Raw genomic sequence first — 19,133 nt, forward strand, 5'->3', positions numbered from 1 at the left:
GGGGTGCGAACGGCTACAGACAACTGTTTACTAGACCGTGGGCTAGGCAGAACTGTCCCAAACTTGCTGTCCCCTGTGGACCCTGAATCCACCACATTTACCCAGTGTGCCGTGATGGACACGTAACGTCCCTGGCCATGCCTACTGGTCCATGCATCTGTTGTCAGGTGCACCTTTGTGCTCACAGATTGCCTGAGTGCATGGACGATGCGCTCTTTAACATGCTGGTGGAGGGCTGGGATGGCTTTTCTGGAAAAAAAGTGTCGACTGGGTAGCTCGTAGCGTGGTACAGCGTAGTCCATCAGGTCTTTGAAAGCTTCGCTTTCAACTAACCGGTAGGGCATCATCTCTAACGAGATTAGTCTAGCTATGTGGGCGTTCAAACCCTGTGTACGCGGATGCGAGGCTAAGTATTTCCTTTTTCTAACCATAGTCTCATGTAGGGTGAGCTGGACTGGAGAGCTGGAGATCGTGGAACTAGCGGGGGTGCCGGTGGACATGGCAGACTGAGAGACGGTGGGAGATGGTATTGTTGCCGCCGGTGCCCTAGATGCAGTGTTTCCTACTACGAAACTGGTGATTCCCTGACCCTGACTGCTTTGGCCTGGCAAAGATACCTGCACAGATACAGCAGGTGGTGCGCTAAATGGTGGTCCTACACTGCCGGAAGGGATGTTGCGTTGATGACTAGCTTCATTGGCCGAGGGTGCAACAACCTTAAGGGACGTTTGGTAGTTAGTCCAAGCTTTCAAATGCATGGTGGTTAAATGTCTATGCATGCAACTAGTATTGAGACTTTTCAGATTCTGACCTCTGCTTAAGGAAGTAGAACATTTTTGACAGATGACTTTGCGCTGATCAATTGGATGTTGTTTAAAAAAATGCCAGACTGCACTCTTTCTAGCATCGGATACCTTTTCAGGCATTGCAGACTGAGCTTTAACCGGATGGCCACGCTGTCCTCCACCAGGTTTTGGCTTTGCCACGCGTTTTGGGCAAGATACGGGCCCGGCAGATGGAACCTGTGGCGATGTTGATGCCTGCTGCGGCCCCTCCTCCTCCTCTGCTTCAGAACTGCTGCCGCCTGCACCCTGTTCCCCCAATGGCTGCCAATCGGGGTCAAGAACTGGGTCATCTAATAACTCTTCTTGTACCTCCTGCGCAACTTCGTCTGTGTCACCGTGTCGTTCGGTGGTATAGCGTTCGTGATGGGGCAACATAGTCTCATCAGGGTCTGATTCTTGATCAGCACCCTGCGAGGGCAATGTTGTGGTCTGAGTCAAAGGACCAGCATAGTAGTCTGGCTGTGGCTGTGCGTCAGTGCACTCCATGTCAGATTCAATTTGTAATGGGCATGGACTGTTAACTGCTTCACTTTCTAAGCCAGGGACGGTATGTGTAAAGAGCTCCATGGAGTAACCCGTTGTGTCGCCTGCTGCATTCTTCTCTGTTGTTGTTTTTGCTGAAGAGGACAAGGAAGTGACTTGTCCCTGACCGTGAACATCCACTAACGACGCGCTGCTTTTACTTTTACCAGTTTCACGAGATGAGGCAAAAGAGCTAGAGGCTGAGTCAGCAAGATAAGCCAAAACTTGCTCTTGCTGCTCCGGCTTTAAAAGCGGTTTTCCTAATCCCAGAAAAGGGAGCGTTCGAGGCCTTGTGTAGCCGGACGACGAACCTGGCTCCACAGCTCCAGACTTAGGTGCAATATTTTTTCCCCCACGACCACCTGATGCTCCACCACTACCACTACCCTCATTACCAGCTGACAATGAACGCCCCCGGCCACGACCTCTTCCACTAGACTTCCTCATTGTTTTAAAAACGTAACCAAACTAACGTTATTTGTTGCAGTCACACAACTTACACGGTGAGCTATAACTTCAGTATGATTTAGCTACCCCTTTACAGGTTGGTGAGACCACAGCGAAAATCAGGCCCAATGTTACACACTCTTTTTTTGGTGGCTGCAAATTAGAGAGATGCCCCACACGCAGGACTGTCACTGAAGCACAAATGTTAATATTAATGTCACACTATTATTTTTTTTTTATTTTTATTTTTTTCAGGAACACTTTAGAAACCCCCCAAAAAAAAAAAAATAGATTTTTGCAGGGAGAATTTAGAAAACAAATGTAACAAACTATATGCTTTCTATGGGCCACTGAGTGAGAGATGACGCACACAGGAATCAGGAGTGGCACACAAGCCCAGAGGCCAATATTTTTCTACCAATGATTGATGGAGTTATTTTCTCTGGTAGATTTTGGAACCCAAATCAAGGAAAAAAAATGTAGGCTTTCTATGGACCACAATTGGAGAGAGAGAGAGAGAGAGATGGCACACCCAGGAGTCAAGACTGGCACACAAGCAGAAAGGCCAATATTAATCTCCCACTGTTTTTTTTTTTGTTTTTTTTTTTTTTTTTTTTTTCAGGGAGACTTTAGAAAAAAAAATAATAAAAAAAATATGATTTTATCAGGAAGAATTTAGAAACCAAATAAAATAAAATGATTTTTTCAGGGAGAATTTATAAAACAAATAAAAACAAAAATAGGCGTTCTATGGCCCACTGACTGAGAGATGACGCACACAGGAGTCAGGAGTGGCACACAAACCCAGAGGCCAATATTTTTCTACCAATGATTGATGTAGTTATTTTCTCTGGTAGATTTTAGAACCCAAATCAAGGAAAAAAAATATAGGCTTTCTATGGACCACAATTGGAGAGAGAGAGAGAGAGAGAGAGAGAGAGAGAGAGATGGCACACCCAGGAGTCAAGACTGGCACACAAGCAGAAAGGCCAATATTAATCTCCCACTGTTTTTTTGGTTGTTTTTTTTTTTTTTTTTTCAGGGAGACTTTAGAAATAAAAATAATAAAAAAAATATGATTTTATCAGGAAGAATTTAGAAACCAAATAAAATAAAATGATTTTTTCAGGGAGAATTTAGAAAACAAATAAAACCAAAAATATGCGTTCTATGGCCCACTGACTGAGAGAGAGAGAGAGATGGAACGCTTAGTACTGGCACACAAGCCCAAAGGGCAATATTAATCTCCCTTTTTTTTTCCAGGGAGAATTTCTGAAACCCAAAAAAAAAATAAAATAGGCTTTCTATGGCCCACTATTTGTGAGAGAGATGGGACGCTCAGGACTGGCACAGATGGCACGCTCAGGACTGGCACAGAAGCCCAGAGGCCAATATTAATCTCCCTTTTTTTCTGGGAGAATTTATAAAACCAAAAAAATATTTAAATAGGCTTTCTATGGCCCACTATTTGTGAGAGAGATGGCACGCTCAGGACTGGCACAGATGGCACGCTCACAACTGGCACACAAGCCCAGAGGCCAATATTAATCTCCCTTTTTTCAGGGAGAATTTCTAAAACCCAAAAAAAAAATAAAATAGGCTTTCTATGGCCCACTATTTGTGAGAGAGATGGGACGCTCAGGACTGGCACAGATGGCACGCTCAGGACTGGCACAGAAGCCCAGAGGCCAATATTAATCTCCCTTTTTTTCTGGGAGAATTTATAAAACCAAAAAAATATTTAAATAGGCTTTCTATGGCCCACTATTTGTGAGAGAGATGGCACGCTCAGGACTGGCACAGATGGCACGCTCACAACTGGCACACAAGCCCAGAGGCCAATATTAATCTCCCTTTTTTCAGGGAAAATTGATAAAACAAAAAAAAAAATTAAATAGGCTTTCTATGGCCCACTATTTGTGAGAGAGATGGCACGCTCAGGGCTGGCTGGCACAGATGGCACGCTCAGGACTGGCACACAAGCCCAGAGGCCAATATTAATCTCCCTTTTTTTCTGGGAGAATTTATAAAACCAAAAAAATATTTAAATAGGCTTTCTATGGCCCACTATTTGTGAGAGAGATGGCACGCTCAGGACTGGCACAGATGGCACGCTCACAACTGGCACACAAGCCCAGAGGCCAATATTAATCTCCCTTTTTTCAGGGAAAATTTATAAAACAAAAAAAAAAATTAAATAGGCTTTCTATGGCCCACTATTTGTGAGAGAGATGGCACGCTCAGGGCTGGCACAGATGGCACGCTCAGGACTGGCACACAAGCCCAGAGGCCAATATTAATCTCCCTTTTTTTCAGGGAGAATTTATAAAACCAAAAAAAAAAATAAATAGGCTTTCTATGGCCCACTATTTGTGAGAGAGATGGCACACTCAGGACTGGCACACAAGCCCAAAGGCCAATATTAATCTCCCACTGTATTTTTATCAGGGAGAATTTATACACCCCACAAAAAAAAATACAGAAAAATGAAAAGGCTTTCTATGGCCCACTATGTGAGAGAGATGGCACACACAGGAATGGCACTCTAGCAGAAATGCCAAATTGCCAATCTTAATCTCCCACCAAAAAAAAAAAAAAAAAAAAAACAGGGAATGTCCTACAATTACTATCTCCCTGCCTGCAGTAATCTCAGCCAGGTATGGCAGGCAGCTACTATCTCCCTGCCTGCAGTAATCTCAGCCAGGTATGGCAGGCAGCAATAAGGAGTGGACTGATGCACAAATGAAATAAAAAGTGTGGACAAACAAAAAAGATAGCTGTGCAGAAAGGAAGGAACAAGAGGATTTGTGCTTTGAAAAAAGCAGTTGGTTTGCACAGCGGCGTACACACAGCAATGCAGCTATCAGGGAGCCTTCTAGGGCAGCCCAATGAGCTACAGCGCTGAGGGGAAAAAAAAAAAAAAAAAAACTTCCACTGTCCCTGCACACCGAGGGTGGTGTTGGACAGTGCAAATCGCTGCAGCACAAGCGGTTTTGTGGTTAATGGACCCTGCCTAACGCTATCCCTGCTTCTGACAAAGCGGCAGCAACCTCTCCCTAAGCTCAGATCAGCAGCAGTAAGATGGCGGTCGGCGGGAACGCCTCTTTATAGCCCCTGTGACGTCGCAGACAGCAAGCCAATCACTGCAATGCCCTTCTCTAAGATGGTGGGGACCAGGACCTATGTCATCACGCTGCCCACACTCTGCGTTTACCTTCATTGGCTGAGAAATGGCGCTTTTCGCGTCATTGAAACGCGACTTTGGCGCGAAAGTCGCGTACCGCATGGCCGACCCCGCACAGGGGTCGGATCGGGTTTCATGAAACCCCGACTTAGCCAAAAGTCGGCGACTTTTGAAAATGTTCGACCCGTTTCGCTCAACCCTAGCCACCACATTGGATTTGAAATGAAACCTCTACAACAGAATTCAAGTGCAGATTGTAACGTTTAATTTGAAGGGTTGAACAAAAATATATGATAGAAAATGTAGGAATTGTACACATTTCTTTACAAACACTCCACATTTTAGGAGGTCAAAAGTAATTGGACAAATAAACATAACCCAAACAAAATATTTTTATTTTCAATATTTTGTTGCAAATCCTTTGGAGGCAATCACTGCCTTAAGTCTGGAACCCATGGACATCACCAAACGCTGGGTTTCCTCCTTCATAATGCTTTGCCAGGCCTTTACAGCCGCAGCCTTCAGGTCTTGCTTGTTTGTGCGTCTTAAGTCTGGATTTGAGCAAGTGAAATGCATGCTCAATTGGGTTTAGATCTGGAGATTGACTTGGCCATTGCAGAATGTTCCACTTTTTGGCACTCATGAACTCCTGGGTAGCTTTGGCTGTATGCTTGGGGTCATTGTCCATCTGTACTATGAAGCGCCGTCCAATCAACTTTGCAGCATTTGGCTGAATCTGGGCTGAAAGTATATCCCGGTACACTTCAGAATTCATCCGGCTACTCTTGTCTGCTCTTATGTCATCAATAAACACAAGTGACCCAGTGCCATTGAAAGCCATGCATACCCATGCCATCACGTTGCCTCCACCATGTTTTACAGAGGATGTGGTGTGCCTTGGATCATGTGCCGTTCCCTTTCTTCTCCAAACTTTTTTCTTCCCATCATTCTGGTACAGGTTGATCTTTGTCTCATCTGTCCATAGAATACTTTTCCAGAACTGAGCTGGCTTCTTGAGGTGTTTTTCTGCAAATTTAACTCTGGCCTGTCTATTTTTGGTATTGATGAATGGTTTGCATCTAGATGTGAACCCTTTGTATTTACTGTCATGGTGTCTTCTCTTTACTGTTGACTTAGAGACAGATACACCTACTTCACTGAGAGTGTTCTGGACTTCAGTTGATGTTGTGAATGGGTTCTTCTTCACCAAATTAAGTATGCGGCGATCATCCACCACTGTTGTCATCCGTGGACGCCCAGGCCTTTTTGAGTTCCCAAGCTCACCAGTCAATTCCTTTTTTCTCAGAATGTACCCAACTGTTGATTTTGCTACTCCAAGCATGTCTGCTATCTCTCTGATGGATTTTTTCTTTTTTTTCAGCCTCAGGATGTTCTGCTTCACCTCAATTGAGAGTTCCTTTGACCGCATGTTGTCTGCTCACAGCAACAGCTTCCAAATGCAAAACCACACACCTGGAATCCACCCCTGACCTTTTAACTACTTCATTGATTACAGGTTAACGAGGGAGACGCCTTCAGAGTTAATTGCAGCCCTTAGAGTCCATTGTCCAATTACTTTTGGTCCCTTGAAAAAGAGGACGCTATGCATTACAGAGCTATGATTCCTAAACCCTTTCTCCGATTTGGATGTGGAAACTATCATATTGCAGCTGGGAGTGTGCACTTTCAGCCCATATTATATATATAATTGTATTTCTGAACATGTTTTTGTAAACAGCTAAAATAACAAAACTTGTGTCACTGTCCAAATATTTCTGGCCCTAACTGTATCTGCAGTGTAGGGAAGTGCAACACAGCCCTATGTATGTGAACGGAGCAGCTCCCTGTACAGCAGTGCCACTTTGACAGTAAAAATGATAGAGAATTGACCCCATAACTGAGCATATTTACATCATTGTATAAAAATTGGGAATATCCCTTTAAACAAAAAAGTAATATCTGCAGATTATTTTGCCTTTTTTTTTTTCCCCTACGGTTGGATTTTTTTTTTTTTTCAATTTTTGCAAGGTTGTTTCCACCAATCTCTCCCATCAGGAAACAATGTGCTGTCTGAGTTATGTCAACGCTGCAGTTTTTTACTTGGAACCAGAGGAGACTCCAGGTCACCAATAAGCTGCAACCTTAGAAGGAAGATAGCTAGTCTTTTCAATGACTGTCCTATAATACAAAAAATCTGATGGTTCAGAACCTGTCCGGTCCCTTTTAGGCTGCATTCATTTATATCTTCAGTTTTAAAGCTGAAGTCTTAAACAGGTAAAGTTTTATTTTTATTCTCCTTCCACATATGTAGCAAATATTTGAAATGTACCTGCCTGAAATCGGCTGGGCAAGGAGTTTGGCAAGCTGGAAAGCCCCCAAGGCAAATGTTAGGATTTGTTTCAGCTTTGTGTTTGTATGCTTTGGGGTAGTGTGGTGCCACCTGCAGGTCATTTTTCCTTACTGCAGTTTTATAAAAAATAATGTTTAAACTATACTTTGTGTTCACATCATGGATATGTGGTTTGTTTGGTTATTTTCTTGCTGAAGGGGGCACGTTTACCTTTCAAATGGTGTATCATTTGTGTGAGTGGGTACAGTATGAACGGAGGTACAAAGGAATCACCGAAAAAGTGTTTTGCAATGATATAGAAGGATTAGATCCTCCTGTGATAGAACTTTTTTTAGTTTGATTTTCGGGGTGATTTAAAATCCACCCCTCAATTGGATAATAATTTTGTTGATTTGGAGATCATTGATATATCATTGTATTCTCAACGAATTATGCAATTTAGATCCATAAATATTTTCCATAATTTTTTATTTTTTTTTACCATGTAATTGGTCTTTAGCAGCTGAGACAAAAAATTACCAGAAGTCAGGTGTGGGTCTTTGTCTTTTATTGCTTTCCTGTCTGTCAAACTCCATCAGGTAATGCTGGAGAAGGAGACTTTTACTGTACTTCAGGGCGGCAATGCCATTGGATGAAGGAATACACAGTGAGGTCCAGCACCTTTTAGAACTATCCGCTCAAAATCAGTGGGTAGTGCCTGGACTGATAAGGCGCATATGTGCACCAGCAGCAATTTTACCATGTTGTGGAGGATGAAGTCGGCACGATTGTGCTTTTCTGCTATTTGTGCTTTAAATAAACCATAAATTTAGACCTCTCTGCACAATGCAAAATATAACCTCAATCTCTTTTGTTTTTTTCGCACCCTCTATTAGGCTGCATGTGTAACCGTTACGGCTGGACTCCATCTTTTTTATATGGCGGCCTTTGCATGGATGTTGGTGGAAGGCTTACTCTTATGGAGTAAAGTCGTTGCAGTTAACATGAGTGAGGACAGAAGAATGAAATTTTACTACATCACTGGATGGGGTGAGGTTCTTTTTTTCTTATTTTTTTTATTCAATTTTATTTTAATGCTCATGTAGATCTTAAGAAGTTGTGCAGGATCTGGTAATTCTTTCATAAGGGCATTTTCCGTAGGTGAAGAATGCAAGGCCGGGCGGGCTGTATATTGCTTTATTTATACATGCGTGCTCCTCTGCTATTATTCCTGTAAAACATATTAGCGAAGTCTATGTATGCCTGTGACAATGGTGTTAGCAGCTCCGTTCAGTGACCTTCCAACACAAAGACCCGGCATAACCACGTCTGTCCTGTAAAGAAAAGCTTTCAATGACAATACCTGAGCTACTCTCGTACCCTCCGTGAGTTGCTGGGCAGTTTAAACACTGGGAGTAAACAACTAGCCAATTCATCAATTTCTGAGAATAAATGCTTTTTTAATGTCCATGAGTAATTGTAGCAGTAAGTAAAGCCTTTTTTTGTGCTGAACCAAAATCTACAAGTGTATACAACTAGTTTTCTTTAACGTTGACATATAAAGGCAGGATGGGTTTTAGTTTGACTCAAAATGGCAAAAAAAAAACCTTTTTATGAAGTTGGATAAAAAAAAAAAAAAAACAGCAATTCTGTTCTGTTTTTGTATTTTAAGGTTTTGTTTCTAAGGCAAGCACTGAGTAGTAATAATGTGATTAACTTTTATTACATGTGTTGTATGTTATTGTTATAAATATTTTTTTCATTTTAATTTTTAGCCTCATTAGGGGACTAAAACATGCGGTTATTCAATGACTAGTGCTACCAGGGATCTCACCACAGCCTCAGTGACCTGCAGTAACCTCAATGACGTCACTGAGGCTGAGCTCGCAGTAGCTCATTCCCCAGTGGTTCTGAGCCTGAATGGTGGTATCTTGGCACCATGCAGATTTAAAACTGTTCATCCCCCATACATCGATTACGGCATGGGACAGAATGATGGACAAGTGAGGGATATTGTTGTTGTTTTTTTTGTTTTTTTTTTTGTTTTATTACAGGAGACGAGGGATTCAGTGGAATTAGGCGTTAGGTGAGCAGAACTGTGTTTTCCATTTTTATTTAAAAATAGTGTGTTTTATTTTATTTCAAATAAAGGACTTTATTTTGGCTGTGTCTTAATTTACCATACAACTGTAGGGTTTGTAATGGTTAGGTGTCTTTATAGATGCCTCTCCATTACTAAGCCGTCGGCATGATGTCACATGACAATACAAAGGTGACATCAACCCCACAAATGTGTACCCCACTTGTCTCCGCTACAGGGCAAGTGGGAAGAGCTGGGCAAAGTGCCAGAATTGTCATATCTAATAGATGCGCCTTTTTTGGGCTGCTGTGGGATGATATTTTTAGGCTGGGGAGCAATATTCATGGCCCCTTACCAGCCTGAGAATACCATCCCCCAACTGTCTGCTTTAGCTTGGCTGGTTGTTAAAAATAGGATGGGACACCACGCCATTTTTTAAAATTTATTTAAATAATTGAAAAGATCGGAGTGGGGACCCCTCTATTCTTAAAAACCAACCTTGTTGAAGCTGACAGATGAGGGTTGCAGCCCACAGCTGTGAGTTTTGCCTGGCTGGTTATCAAAAATACGGGTTACCCACACCTTTTTTTTTTTTCTTAATTATTTCTTTACAATGCGGGCACCAGCTGATGAATACTCCCATCAGCCACTGCCTGCTTTCACTGCTGTTAGTGGCGGCAGGCATCGGCTGATGGGAGCGGTTGACACGAGTGACCGGAGATAAACTTTATACCTTCTATCACAGCTGTGGCCTCACACTGTCATTTGACAGCGTGGGAACCACTGCTCTCTGACCGATGGTGGCGATTTTACTGGCGATCAGAAGCCGTTTTTACCTCGCTGTTATGCATATGATGGCAAGACAAATACCTGGTGTTCGGGGGCTGAACCCGAACAGTAACAGACTTCCTGGTGAAGTCAGTGTTCGGTGTCCATGCCCGAACAGCAGGGGTTTGGTACAGATGCCAAACTTTACTGTTTGGATTTGTCCATCACTAGAGATAGACGAACCCAAACAGCAAAGTTCGGGATACATACCGTTATGTACTTCAAAATGGCAACAATGAAATCTGCATGTTAACATGCAAAACATACAGCTCCAGTGTGGGAAAAATGTTTTTTTTTCTGACTTTTTATTGTACAAATCAAATAAAGCATTAATAAAACTATCTTAATTTAGAGTATCGCCATAATCGTACTGTCCCACAGAATAAAGTTAATACTTAATTTGTGCAGATGAAAGTAAATAACAAAAGGGAGGGGCGAACACAGGTTCAACGAGATATGTTTGTCCCTAGCAACAGCTCAGAGACAGGAATATATATAAAAAAAGCACTGGGTCATAAAAGGACGGTGCCGAAATATTAAAACTGGAATATATCAGAATAAATGGTAAAAATATACGTACATCTCATTTTGATGACCGTTCCCCTGGAGGAGTTTATTTTGGTTTCTAATTAGTAACGGGCGTCAGACAAACATCCTTGCACAAACATTTAGTGACTTTTGCATCTTGGAATATGTTCACCCTGGTGTTGTACTGGTTGTGGATGATGAGGATAAGGAGGAGGATAACACCAAATGGACAAAATCAGGAAGCGAATACCCATGTGTGGTTGGGGAGAGGTGCATGACAATACACTTCCACAAAAACCACAATATATTAGAGGTTATGTTTCACTGTTTTCACTTGGTGGTGTACAGAAATCTGCCCAATCCAGCCCTTGTTCATTTTTATAAGAGTCAGCCTTTTCAGTTGACAGGTGGATGTGCTTATCTGTTATAATCCCACCAGCAGCACTAAAAACCCGCTCTGACAGAACGCTAGCAGCAGGGCAGGCCAGGACCTCCAAGAGAGCCAGTTCATGCCACGTGTCCAGCTTGGATACCCAATAATTAAAATTAACAGAAGAATCCCGGAGGACGTTTGTACGATCTGCAAGGTACTCCCTCAGCATCTTCCCAAACATTGCACTTCTTGTGACAGCACCCCTTGCCTCTGTGCCGACATGATGGGAGGGTCTGAGAAAACTGTCCCAAAACTTTGCCATTGTTCCCCTGCCTGAGCTGGATTGTACTTCTGTCTCTCTCGCTTGGACTCCTTGGTTGTACAACAAACTCTGACGTCTGCTGCCAGCGTTCTCACATGGGAATTTTCTAAGTAATTCCGCTACAAGGGCCCTCTGGTACTGCAACATTCTAGTACACCTCTCTGCCTCTGGCAGAAGAGATTGAAAGCTCTCCTTGTAGCATGGGTCTAGAAGTGTCACCAACCAGTAATGAGTGTCACCAAAATTTTTTTATAATGCGAGGGCCACCTGAAACGTAGCGCAACATAAAGTCAGCCATGTGTGCCAGATTGCTAACAGGCAAGACTTCCATGTCCTCACCAACAGGACAACTTACCATCCTGTCCTCCTCATCCTCCTCCCTGTCCTCAGGCCATCCCCGCTGAACAGACTGTATGACAGCTGTGCTTGTAGTACCATCTATAGTGCATGAAAGTAGCTTTTGTTCTTCCTCCTCCTCTTCATTGCCTACCAATCCACATTGGGAAGACATGAGGCTGGGCTAAGTGTAATCCCCCTGTATAGTTCCTTGCTCCATATTCTCGTGCTCTGCCTGCATTGCATCCTCTTTAATTGTGAGCAGAGAGGTTTTCAGAATGCAGAGAAGTGAGATGGTGACTCTAATTATGGCATCATCGCCGCTCACCATCTTGTCCTCAAAGTTTTGGAGGATGGTACATATGTCGGACATCCATGTCCACTCCTGAGGTCTTATGTGTGGAGTCTGAATTGAATATTGATGGCCTTGTTGATGTTGGTAGTCAACAACTGCCCTCTTCTGCTCACAAATCCTTTCAAACATATGCAGTGTAGAGTTCCAACTCGTGGGGACATCACATACCAGTCGATGAGCAGGAAGTTGCAAATGCTGCTGAAGAATGGCAAGGGCGGCTGAAGCTGTAGCTGACTTTCTAAAATGGGCAGTGAGACTGCGTACTTTCACTAGCAGATCTGGCAGCTCCTGGTAGCTTTTCAGAAAACGTTGAACCACGAGGTTAAGCACATGGGCCAGGCAAGGTACGTGTGTGATCTCACCTTGCCTCAGAGCCGCCATTAGGTTACGGCCATTGTCACACATGACCATGCCTGGCTGTAGGTTCAGCAGTGTCATCCAAATATCTGACTGCTCTTTCAGCGCTGTCCACAACTCTTCTGTATTGTGCTGTTTGTCTCCTATGCTGAGGCAGTGCTGCAGTGCCTCCAGCTTCTGACTGATGCTACTTTTGGACATGGAGGCTGAAGAGGAGGAGGTGCAGGAGCTGTAGACTGGGGGGGCAACCCTGATTGACGTAGCACCTGGAATCCTCGGCGTGGGGAGTTTGTGTTCCATCCCATGGTCCGAGTGGGTCCCGGCGTCCACTATGTTAACCCAGTGTGCCGTCAGTAAGATGTACCATCCCTGGCCACAAGCACATGTCCACGTGTCTGTGTTTAGGTGGACTTTCCCAGTAACAGCATTGTTGAGGGCAGGGTAATGTTGTGGGACACATGCTGGTGTAATGCAGGGACGGCACACCGGGAGAAATAGTGGTGACTGGAGACCGAGTACCTTGGCACTGCCACCGCCATCAGGTTGTGGAAAGCTTTCATCACAACAAGCCTAAAAGGCAACATTTTGAGGGCAAGCAGAAGAGAAATGTTTGAATTTAGTACTGTGGCCTGTGGGGCGTTGGCTGGGTATTTCCACTTGCATACCAATGACTTGGGTATAGACAACAGAAAGCTGTGTGCTGGGACAAGGACGTGGACGGGCTTGATGATGGTGCTGCTTGACTGTGGGCAACAACAGGTGCAGGGGCTAGAGACATCTTCACATGCACGGTGGACTGGGGATTGGCTTCTACGCAAAACAGTGGAAGAAGCAGTGTTGTCACCTGCAGACAGTGTTCCTGGAGCTTGGGGTTTGTCCCACAGTCGGGTGCTTTGCTGCCATGTGCCTGATTATGCTGGTGGTGGTCAGGCTGGTAGTTTTGCTACCCCTGCTGATGCAGGCATGGCAGGTTCTGCAAATGGCCTGTGTGGGGTTATAGGCAGAGTCTTTAAATAACCTGACTCTGGAAGATCTAACAGTTTGATTGGCAATGACAATGTTGGTGTTATGGGGAACGGATGCACACCTTCTGTCTGTTGCCACCACATTGCTTCTTCCTGCCTGTTGGGGTGATATTACTCCTTCCCCATGTGTGCTGCTGTCCTCGCTCTGCATGTCCTCCTGCCTGGTTCGGTCAGTCACTGTCATCCACCACCTCGTCTTCCACGTCCACACCCTGCTCCTCCTCCTGACTTTCTGGCAATTGTCTCATCATCGTCCATCTCTTGTGACACTTTCCCACCATCGTCTTTGTGTGACCATGGCTGGTCAAAGCTTTGGGCATCGCTAAATGCGATCTCATCTGGCCCCACTTCAAGTTGACCGGCCGAGAGTCCGGAATCTTGAAAGAGAAAACTGAACAGCTCTTCAGAGTGTCCAAGTGTGGGATCAGTTGTTTCAGGGCAGTCTGCACGGTGGGAGGAAGAGGATCAGGGTGAGGAATATCCTGACAACACTCACGGCTACTCAGACTTGATCGTGTAGAAGACAAGGTGGTGGTGGCTAAGTGACTGGAAGCATTATCCGCTATCTAACCTTCAACAGTTTCACACTACACTGGCTTCAATAGTGGTGTGCTGCGATCCCCTAGAAACTGGGACAGGAAGGTCGAGCAAGATGTGGGTCTTTGTTGTGGCCTGCTTTCAGCTTGGCCACGGCCTCGTCCTCTGCATGCACCATCAGCATCACGTCCACTTCCCCATCACTTGCCCCTTGCCTTGCCCATTTTAAATGGACTGCTGAACTATTTCAAAAGCTCAACACAAATATTTTTATTTGGAGCAAAATTATATCGGATCAGTATTCATTCAAAGGTATGATTTTTCCACCACAGATACTAAAGGCCGCAGACACGGATAGCAGACTGTATAATTATTTGTTCTGTTGTATGTGAAATTTAAAAAAATGCATAAATAAAAATGAAACAAGGCTAGCACACAGAACTATGGTACGTATGCCTGTGAAGCTACGATTTTTCCACAACAAATACACAAGGCCTCAGCCTGACTTAACAAACTGAGCTAAATGTGGCCTTGATTTTTTTTTTTTTTTGTGCACAGCTAAATTGTCAACAAGTTGGCTATGACACAAAAAAAATTTTTTTGGCCACACTCACATATGATTTATGATGCCTGGGACAAAAAAGAAAATTGATTTGCATGCTCTTCGATTTAGAATGACCTGGCTGTAGTCTGCAAGCAAATAAATGTACAAATAGGGAGGCTATGGATTGCTTTAGAATAAAAGGAGCAGGTATAAGGTGAAGAAAAAAAAATTGCCACAGATAACTGCAGCAAGGTAAATATTAAATACTAGATGGTGGCCCGATTCTAACGCATCGTGTATTCTAGAATATATATGTATGTATATAACAGCCACATAGTATATAGCACAGGCCACGTAGTATATAGGAGTACTGTGTGGCCTGTGGTATATACCATGTGGCTGCTACAGTATATGCATACATACATGTTGTAGAATACCCGATGCGTTAATATAGGCCACGCAGTAAATGACACAGCCCACGTAGTATATATCACAGCCCACGTAGTATATATAGCAGCCACGCAGTATATAGCAGCCACGCAGTATATAGCAGCCACGCAATATATAGCAGCCACATAATATATAGCACAGCCCACATAGTATGTAACAGTGGCCACGTAGAATATAGCATGCAGTATAGAACACAGCCACGAAGTATATAACACTGCCCACGTAGTATATAGCAGCCATGTAGTATATAACGCCGCCCACCCAGTATATAACACTGGCCACGTAATATATAACACAGCCCACGCAGTATAGAGCACAGCCCACATAGTATCTAACACTGGCCAGGTAGTATATAGCAGCCACGCGGTATCTAACACAGCCCACATAGTATTTAACAGTGTGGGCACCATATCCCTGTTAAAAAAAAAAATAATTAAAATAAAAAATGGTTATACACTCACCAGGCGGGATCCAGCGTAAATCTAGCGAACCTCTGGCGATGTGCCCGGCTGCCCCCATCTTGCGTTCCCAGGATGCATTGCAAAATTACCCAGATCACTTAGCGGTCTCGCGAGCGCTGGGCACTGACTGTGGGGAGTATAGAGCGGGCGCTGGGCACTGACTGCGGGGAGTATGGAGCGGGCGCCGAGCACTGACTGCAGGGGAGTAGGGAGGGACTAATCGAACTGTGGCCGTCGCTGATTGTTTGCGGCAGCCATGACAGGCAGCTGGCGAGACCAATCAGCGACTTGGATTTCCATCAGACAGAGGCCGCAACCAATGAATATCCGGGACATACAGACAGACGGAAGTGACCCTTAGACAATTATATAGTAGAAGCAGCAGCAGACAGTAATTGAACTTTTTGATGTATGCAGTGAGAGCTATGTGCGCACATACAGAGCCTGCAGGCCTTGCACTGATGTGGATATGCTGTGCCCTGCCTGCCTAGCGCTGCAATCTCTGGACCCCCGAATTAGCCCTAAAAAGGGCTGTTGGTTTCTGAGGAGTTGTGGAATTAACTTCTCACATGGGAATTTTCTAAGTAATTCCGCTACAAGGGCCCTCTGGTACTGCAACATTCTAGTACACCTCTCTGCCTCTGGCAGAAGAGATTGAAAGCTCTCCTTGTAGCATGGGTCTAGAAGTGTCACCAACCAGTAATGAGTGTCACCAAAATTTTTTTATAATGCGAGGGCCACCTGAAACGTAGCGCAACATAAAGTCAGCCATGTGTGCCAGATTGCTAACAGGCAAGACTTCCATGTCCTCACCAACAGGACAACTTACCATCCTGTCCTCCTCATCCTCCTCCCTGTCCTCAGGCCATCCCCGCTGAACAGACTGTATGACAGCTGTGCTTGTAGTACCATCTATAGTGCATGAAAGTAGCTTTTGTTCTTCCTCCTCCTCTTCATTGCCTACCAATCCACATTGGGAAGACATGAGGCTGGGCTAAGTGTAATCCCCCTGTATAGTTCCTTGCTCCATATTCTCGTGCTCTGCCTGCATTGCATCCTCTTTAATTGTGAGCAGAGAGGTTTTCAGAATGCAGAGAAGTGAGATGGTGACTCTAATTATGGCATCATCGCCGCTCACCATCTTGTCCTCAAAGTTTTGGAGGATGGTACATATGTCGGACATCCATGTCCACTCCTGAGGTCTTATGTGTGGAGTCTGAATTGAATATTGATGGCCTTGTTGATGTTGGTAGTCAACAACTGCCCTCTTCTGCTCACAAATCCTTTCAAACATATGCAGTGTAGAGTTCCAACTCGTGGGGACATCACATACCAGTCGATGAGCAGGAAGCTGCAAATGCTGCTGAAGAATGGCAAGGGCGGCTGAAGCTGTAGCTGACTTTCTAAAATGGGCAGTGAGACTGCGTACTTTCACTAGCAGATCTGGCAGCTCCTGGTAGCTTTTCAGAAAACGTTGAACCACGAGGTTAAGCACATGGGCCAGGCAAGGTACGTGTGTGATCTCACCTTGCCTCAGAGCCGCCATTAGGTTACGGCCATTGTCACACATGACCATGCCTGGCTGTAGGTTCAGCAGTGTCATCCAAATATCTGACTGCTCTTTCAGCGCTGTCCACAACTCTTCTGTATTGTGCTGTTTGTCTCCTATGCTGAGGCAGTGCTGCAGTGCCTCCAGCTTCTGACTGATGCTACTTTTGGACATGGAGGCTGAAGAGGAGGAGGTGCAGGAGCTGTAGACTGGGGGGGCAACCCTGATTGACGTAGCACCTGGAATCCTCGGCGTGGGGAGTTTGTGTTCCATCCCATGGTCCGAGTGGGTCCCGGCGTCCACTATGTTAACCCAGTGTGCCGTCAGTAAGATGTACCATCCCTGGCCACAAGCACATGTCCACGTGTCTGTGTTTAGGTGGACTTTCCCAGTAACAGCATTGTTGAGGGCAGGGTAATGTTGTGGGACACATGCTGGTGTAATGCAGGGACGGCACACCGGGAGAAATAGTGGTGACTGGAGACCGAGTACCTTGGCACTGCCACCGCCATCAGGTTGTGGAAAGCTTTCATCACAACAAGCCTAAAAGGCAACATTTTGAGGGCAAGCAGAAGAGAAATGTTTGAATTTAGTACTGTGGCCTGTGGGGCGTTGGCTGGGTATTTCCACTTGCATACCAATGACTTGGGTATAGACAACAGAAAGCTGTGTGCTGGGACAAGGACGTGGACGGGCTTGATGATGGTGCTGCTTGACTGTGGGCAACAACAGGTGCAGGGGCTAGAGACATCTTCACATGCACGGTGGACTGGGGATTGGCTTCTACGCAAAACAGTGGAAGAAGCAGTGTTGTCACCTGCAGACAGTGTTCCTGGAGCTTGGGGTTTGTCCCACAGTCGGGTGCTTTGCTGCCATGTGCCTGATTATGCTGGTGGTGGTCAGGCTGGTAGTTTTGCTACCCCTGCTGATGCAGGCATGGCAGGTTCTGCAAATGGCCTGTGTGGGGTTATAGGCAGAGTCTTTAAATAACCTGACTCTGGAAGATCTAACAGTTTGATTGGCAATGACAATGTTGGTGTTATGGGGAACGGATGCACACCTTCTGTCTGTTGCCACCACATTGCTTCTTCCTGCCTGTTGGGGTGATATTACTCCTTCCCCATGTGTGCTGCTGTCCTCGCTCTGCATGTCCTCCTGCCTGGTTCGGTCAGTCACTGTCATCCACCACCTCGTCTTCCACGTCCACACCCTGCTCCTCCTCCTGACTTTCTGGCAATTGTCTCATCATCGTCCATCTCTTGTGACACTTTCCCACCATCGTCTTTGTGTGACCATGGCTGGTCAAAGCTTTGGGCATCGCTAAATGCGATCTCATCTGGCCCCACTTCAAGTTGACCGGCCGAGAGTCCGGAATCTTGAAAGAGAAAACTGAACAGCTCTTCAGAGTGTCCAAGTGTGGGATCAGTTGTTTCAGGGCAGTCTGCACGGTGGGAGGAAGAGGATCAGGGTGAGGAATATCCTGACAACACTCACGGCTACTCAGACTTGATCGTGTAGAAGACAAGGTGGTGGTGGCTAAGTGACTGGAAGCATTATCCGCTATCTAACCTTCAACAGTTTCACACTACACTGGCTTCAATAGTGGTGTGCTGCGATCCCCTAGAAACTGGGACAGGAAGGTCGAGCAAGATGTGGGTCTTTGTTGTGGCCTGCTTTCAGCTTGGCCACGGCCTCGTCCTCTGCATGCACCATCAGCATCACGTCCACTTCCCCATCACTTGCCCCTTGCCTTGCCCATTTTAAATGGACTGCTGAACTATTTCAAAAGCTCAACACAAATATTTTTATTTGGAGCAAAATTATATCGGATCAGTATTCATTCAAAGGTATGATTTTTCCACCACAGATACTAAAGGCCGCAGACACGGATAGCAGACTGTATAATTATTTGTTCTGTTGTATGTGAAATTTAAAAAAATGCATAAATAAAAATGAAACAAGGCTAGCACACAGAACTATGGTACGTATGCCTGTGAAGCTACGATTTTTCCACAACAAATACACAAGGCCTCAGCCTGACTTAACAAACTGAGCTAAATG

At 44.9% G+C, this 19,133-nt stretch overlaps 1 protein-coding gene across 1 annotated transcript in view; it reads left to right on the plus strand.

Moving 5' to 3' along the window:
- Nucleotides 1–19,133, plus strand: part of ADGRD2 (adhesion G protein-coupled receptor D2) — a 238,968-nt gene that overhangs the window by 175,599 nt on the left and 44,236 nt on the right. Inside the window, exon 16 of the mRNA XM_069748470.1 lies at nt 8,224–8,377. Within this exon, the coding sequence (XP_069604571.1) occupies nt 8,224–8,377 (154 nt within the window). The remainder of the gene's footprint in view (nt 1–8,223; nt 8,378–19,133) is intronic.

The sequence above is a fragment of the Ranitomeya imitator genome, chromosome 2, assembly GCF_032444005.1.
Source record: "Ranitomeya imitator isolate aRanImi1 chromosome 2, aRanImi1.pri, whole genome shotgun sequence".
Classification (NCBI taxonomy): domain Eukaryota; kingdom Metazoa; phylum Chordata; class Amphibia; order Anura; family Dendrobatidae; genus Ranitomeya; species Ranitomeya imitator.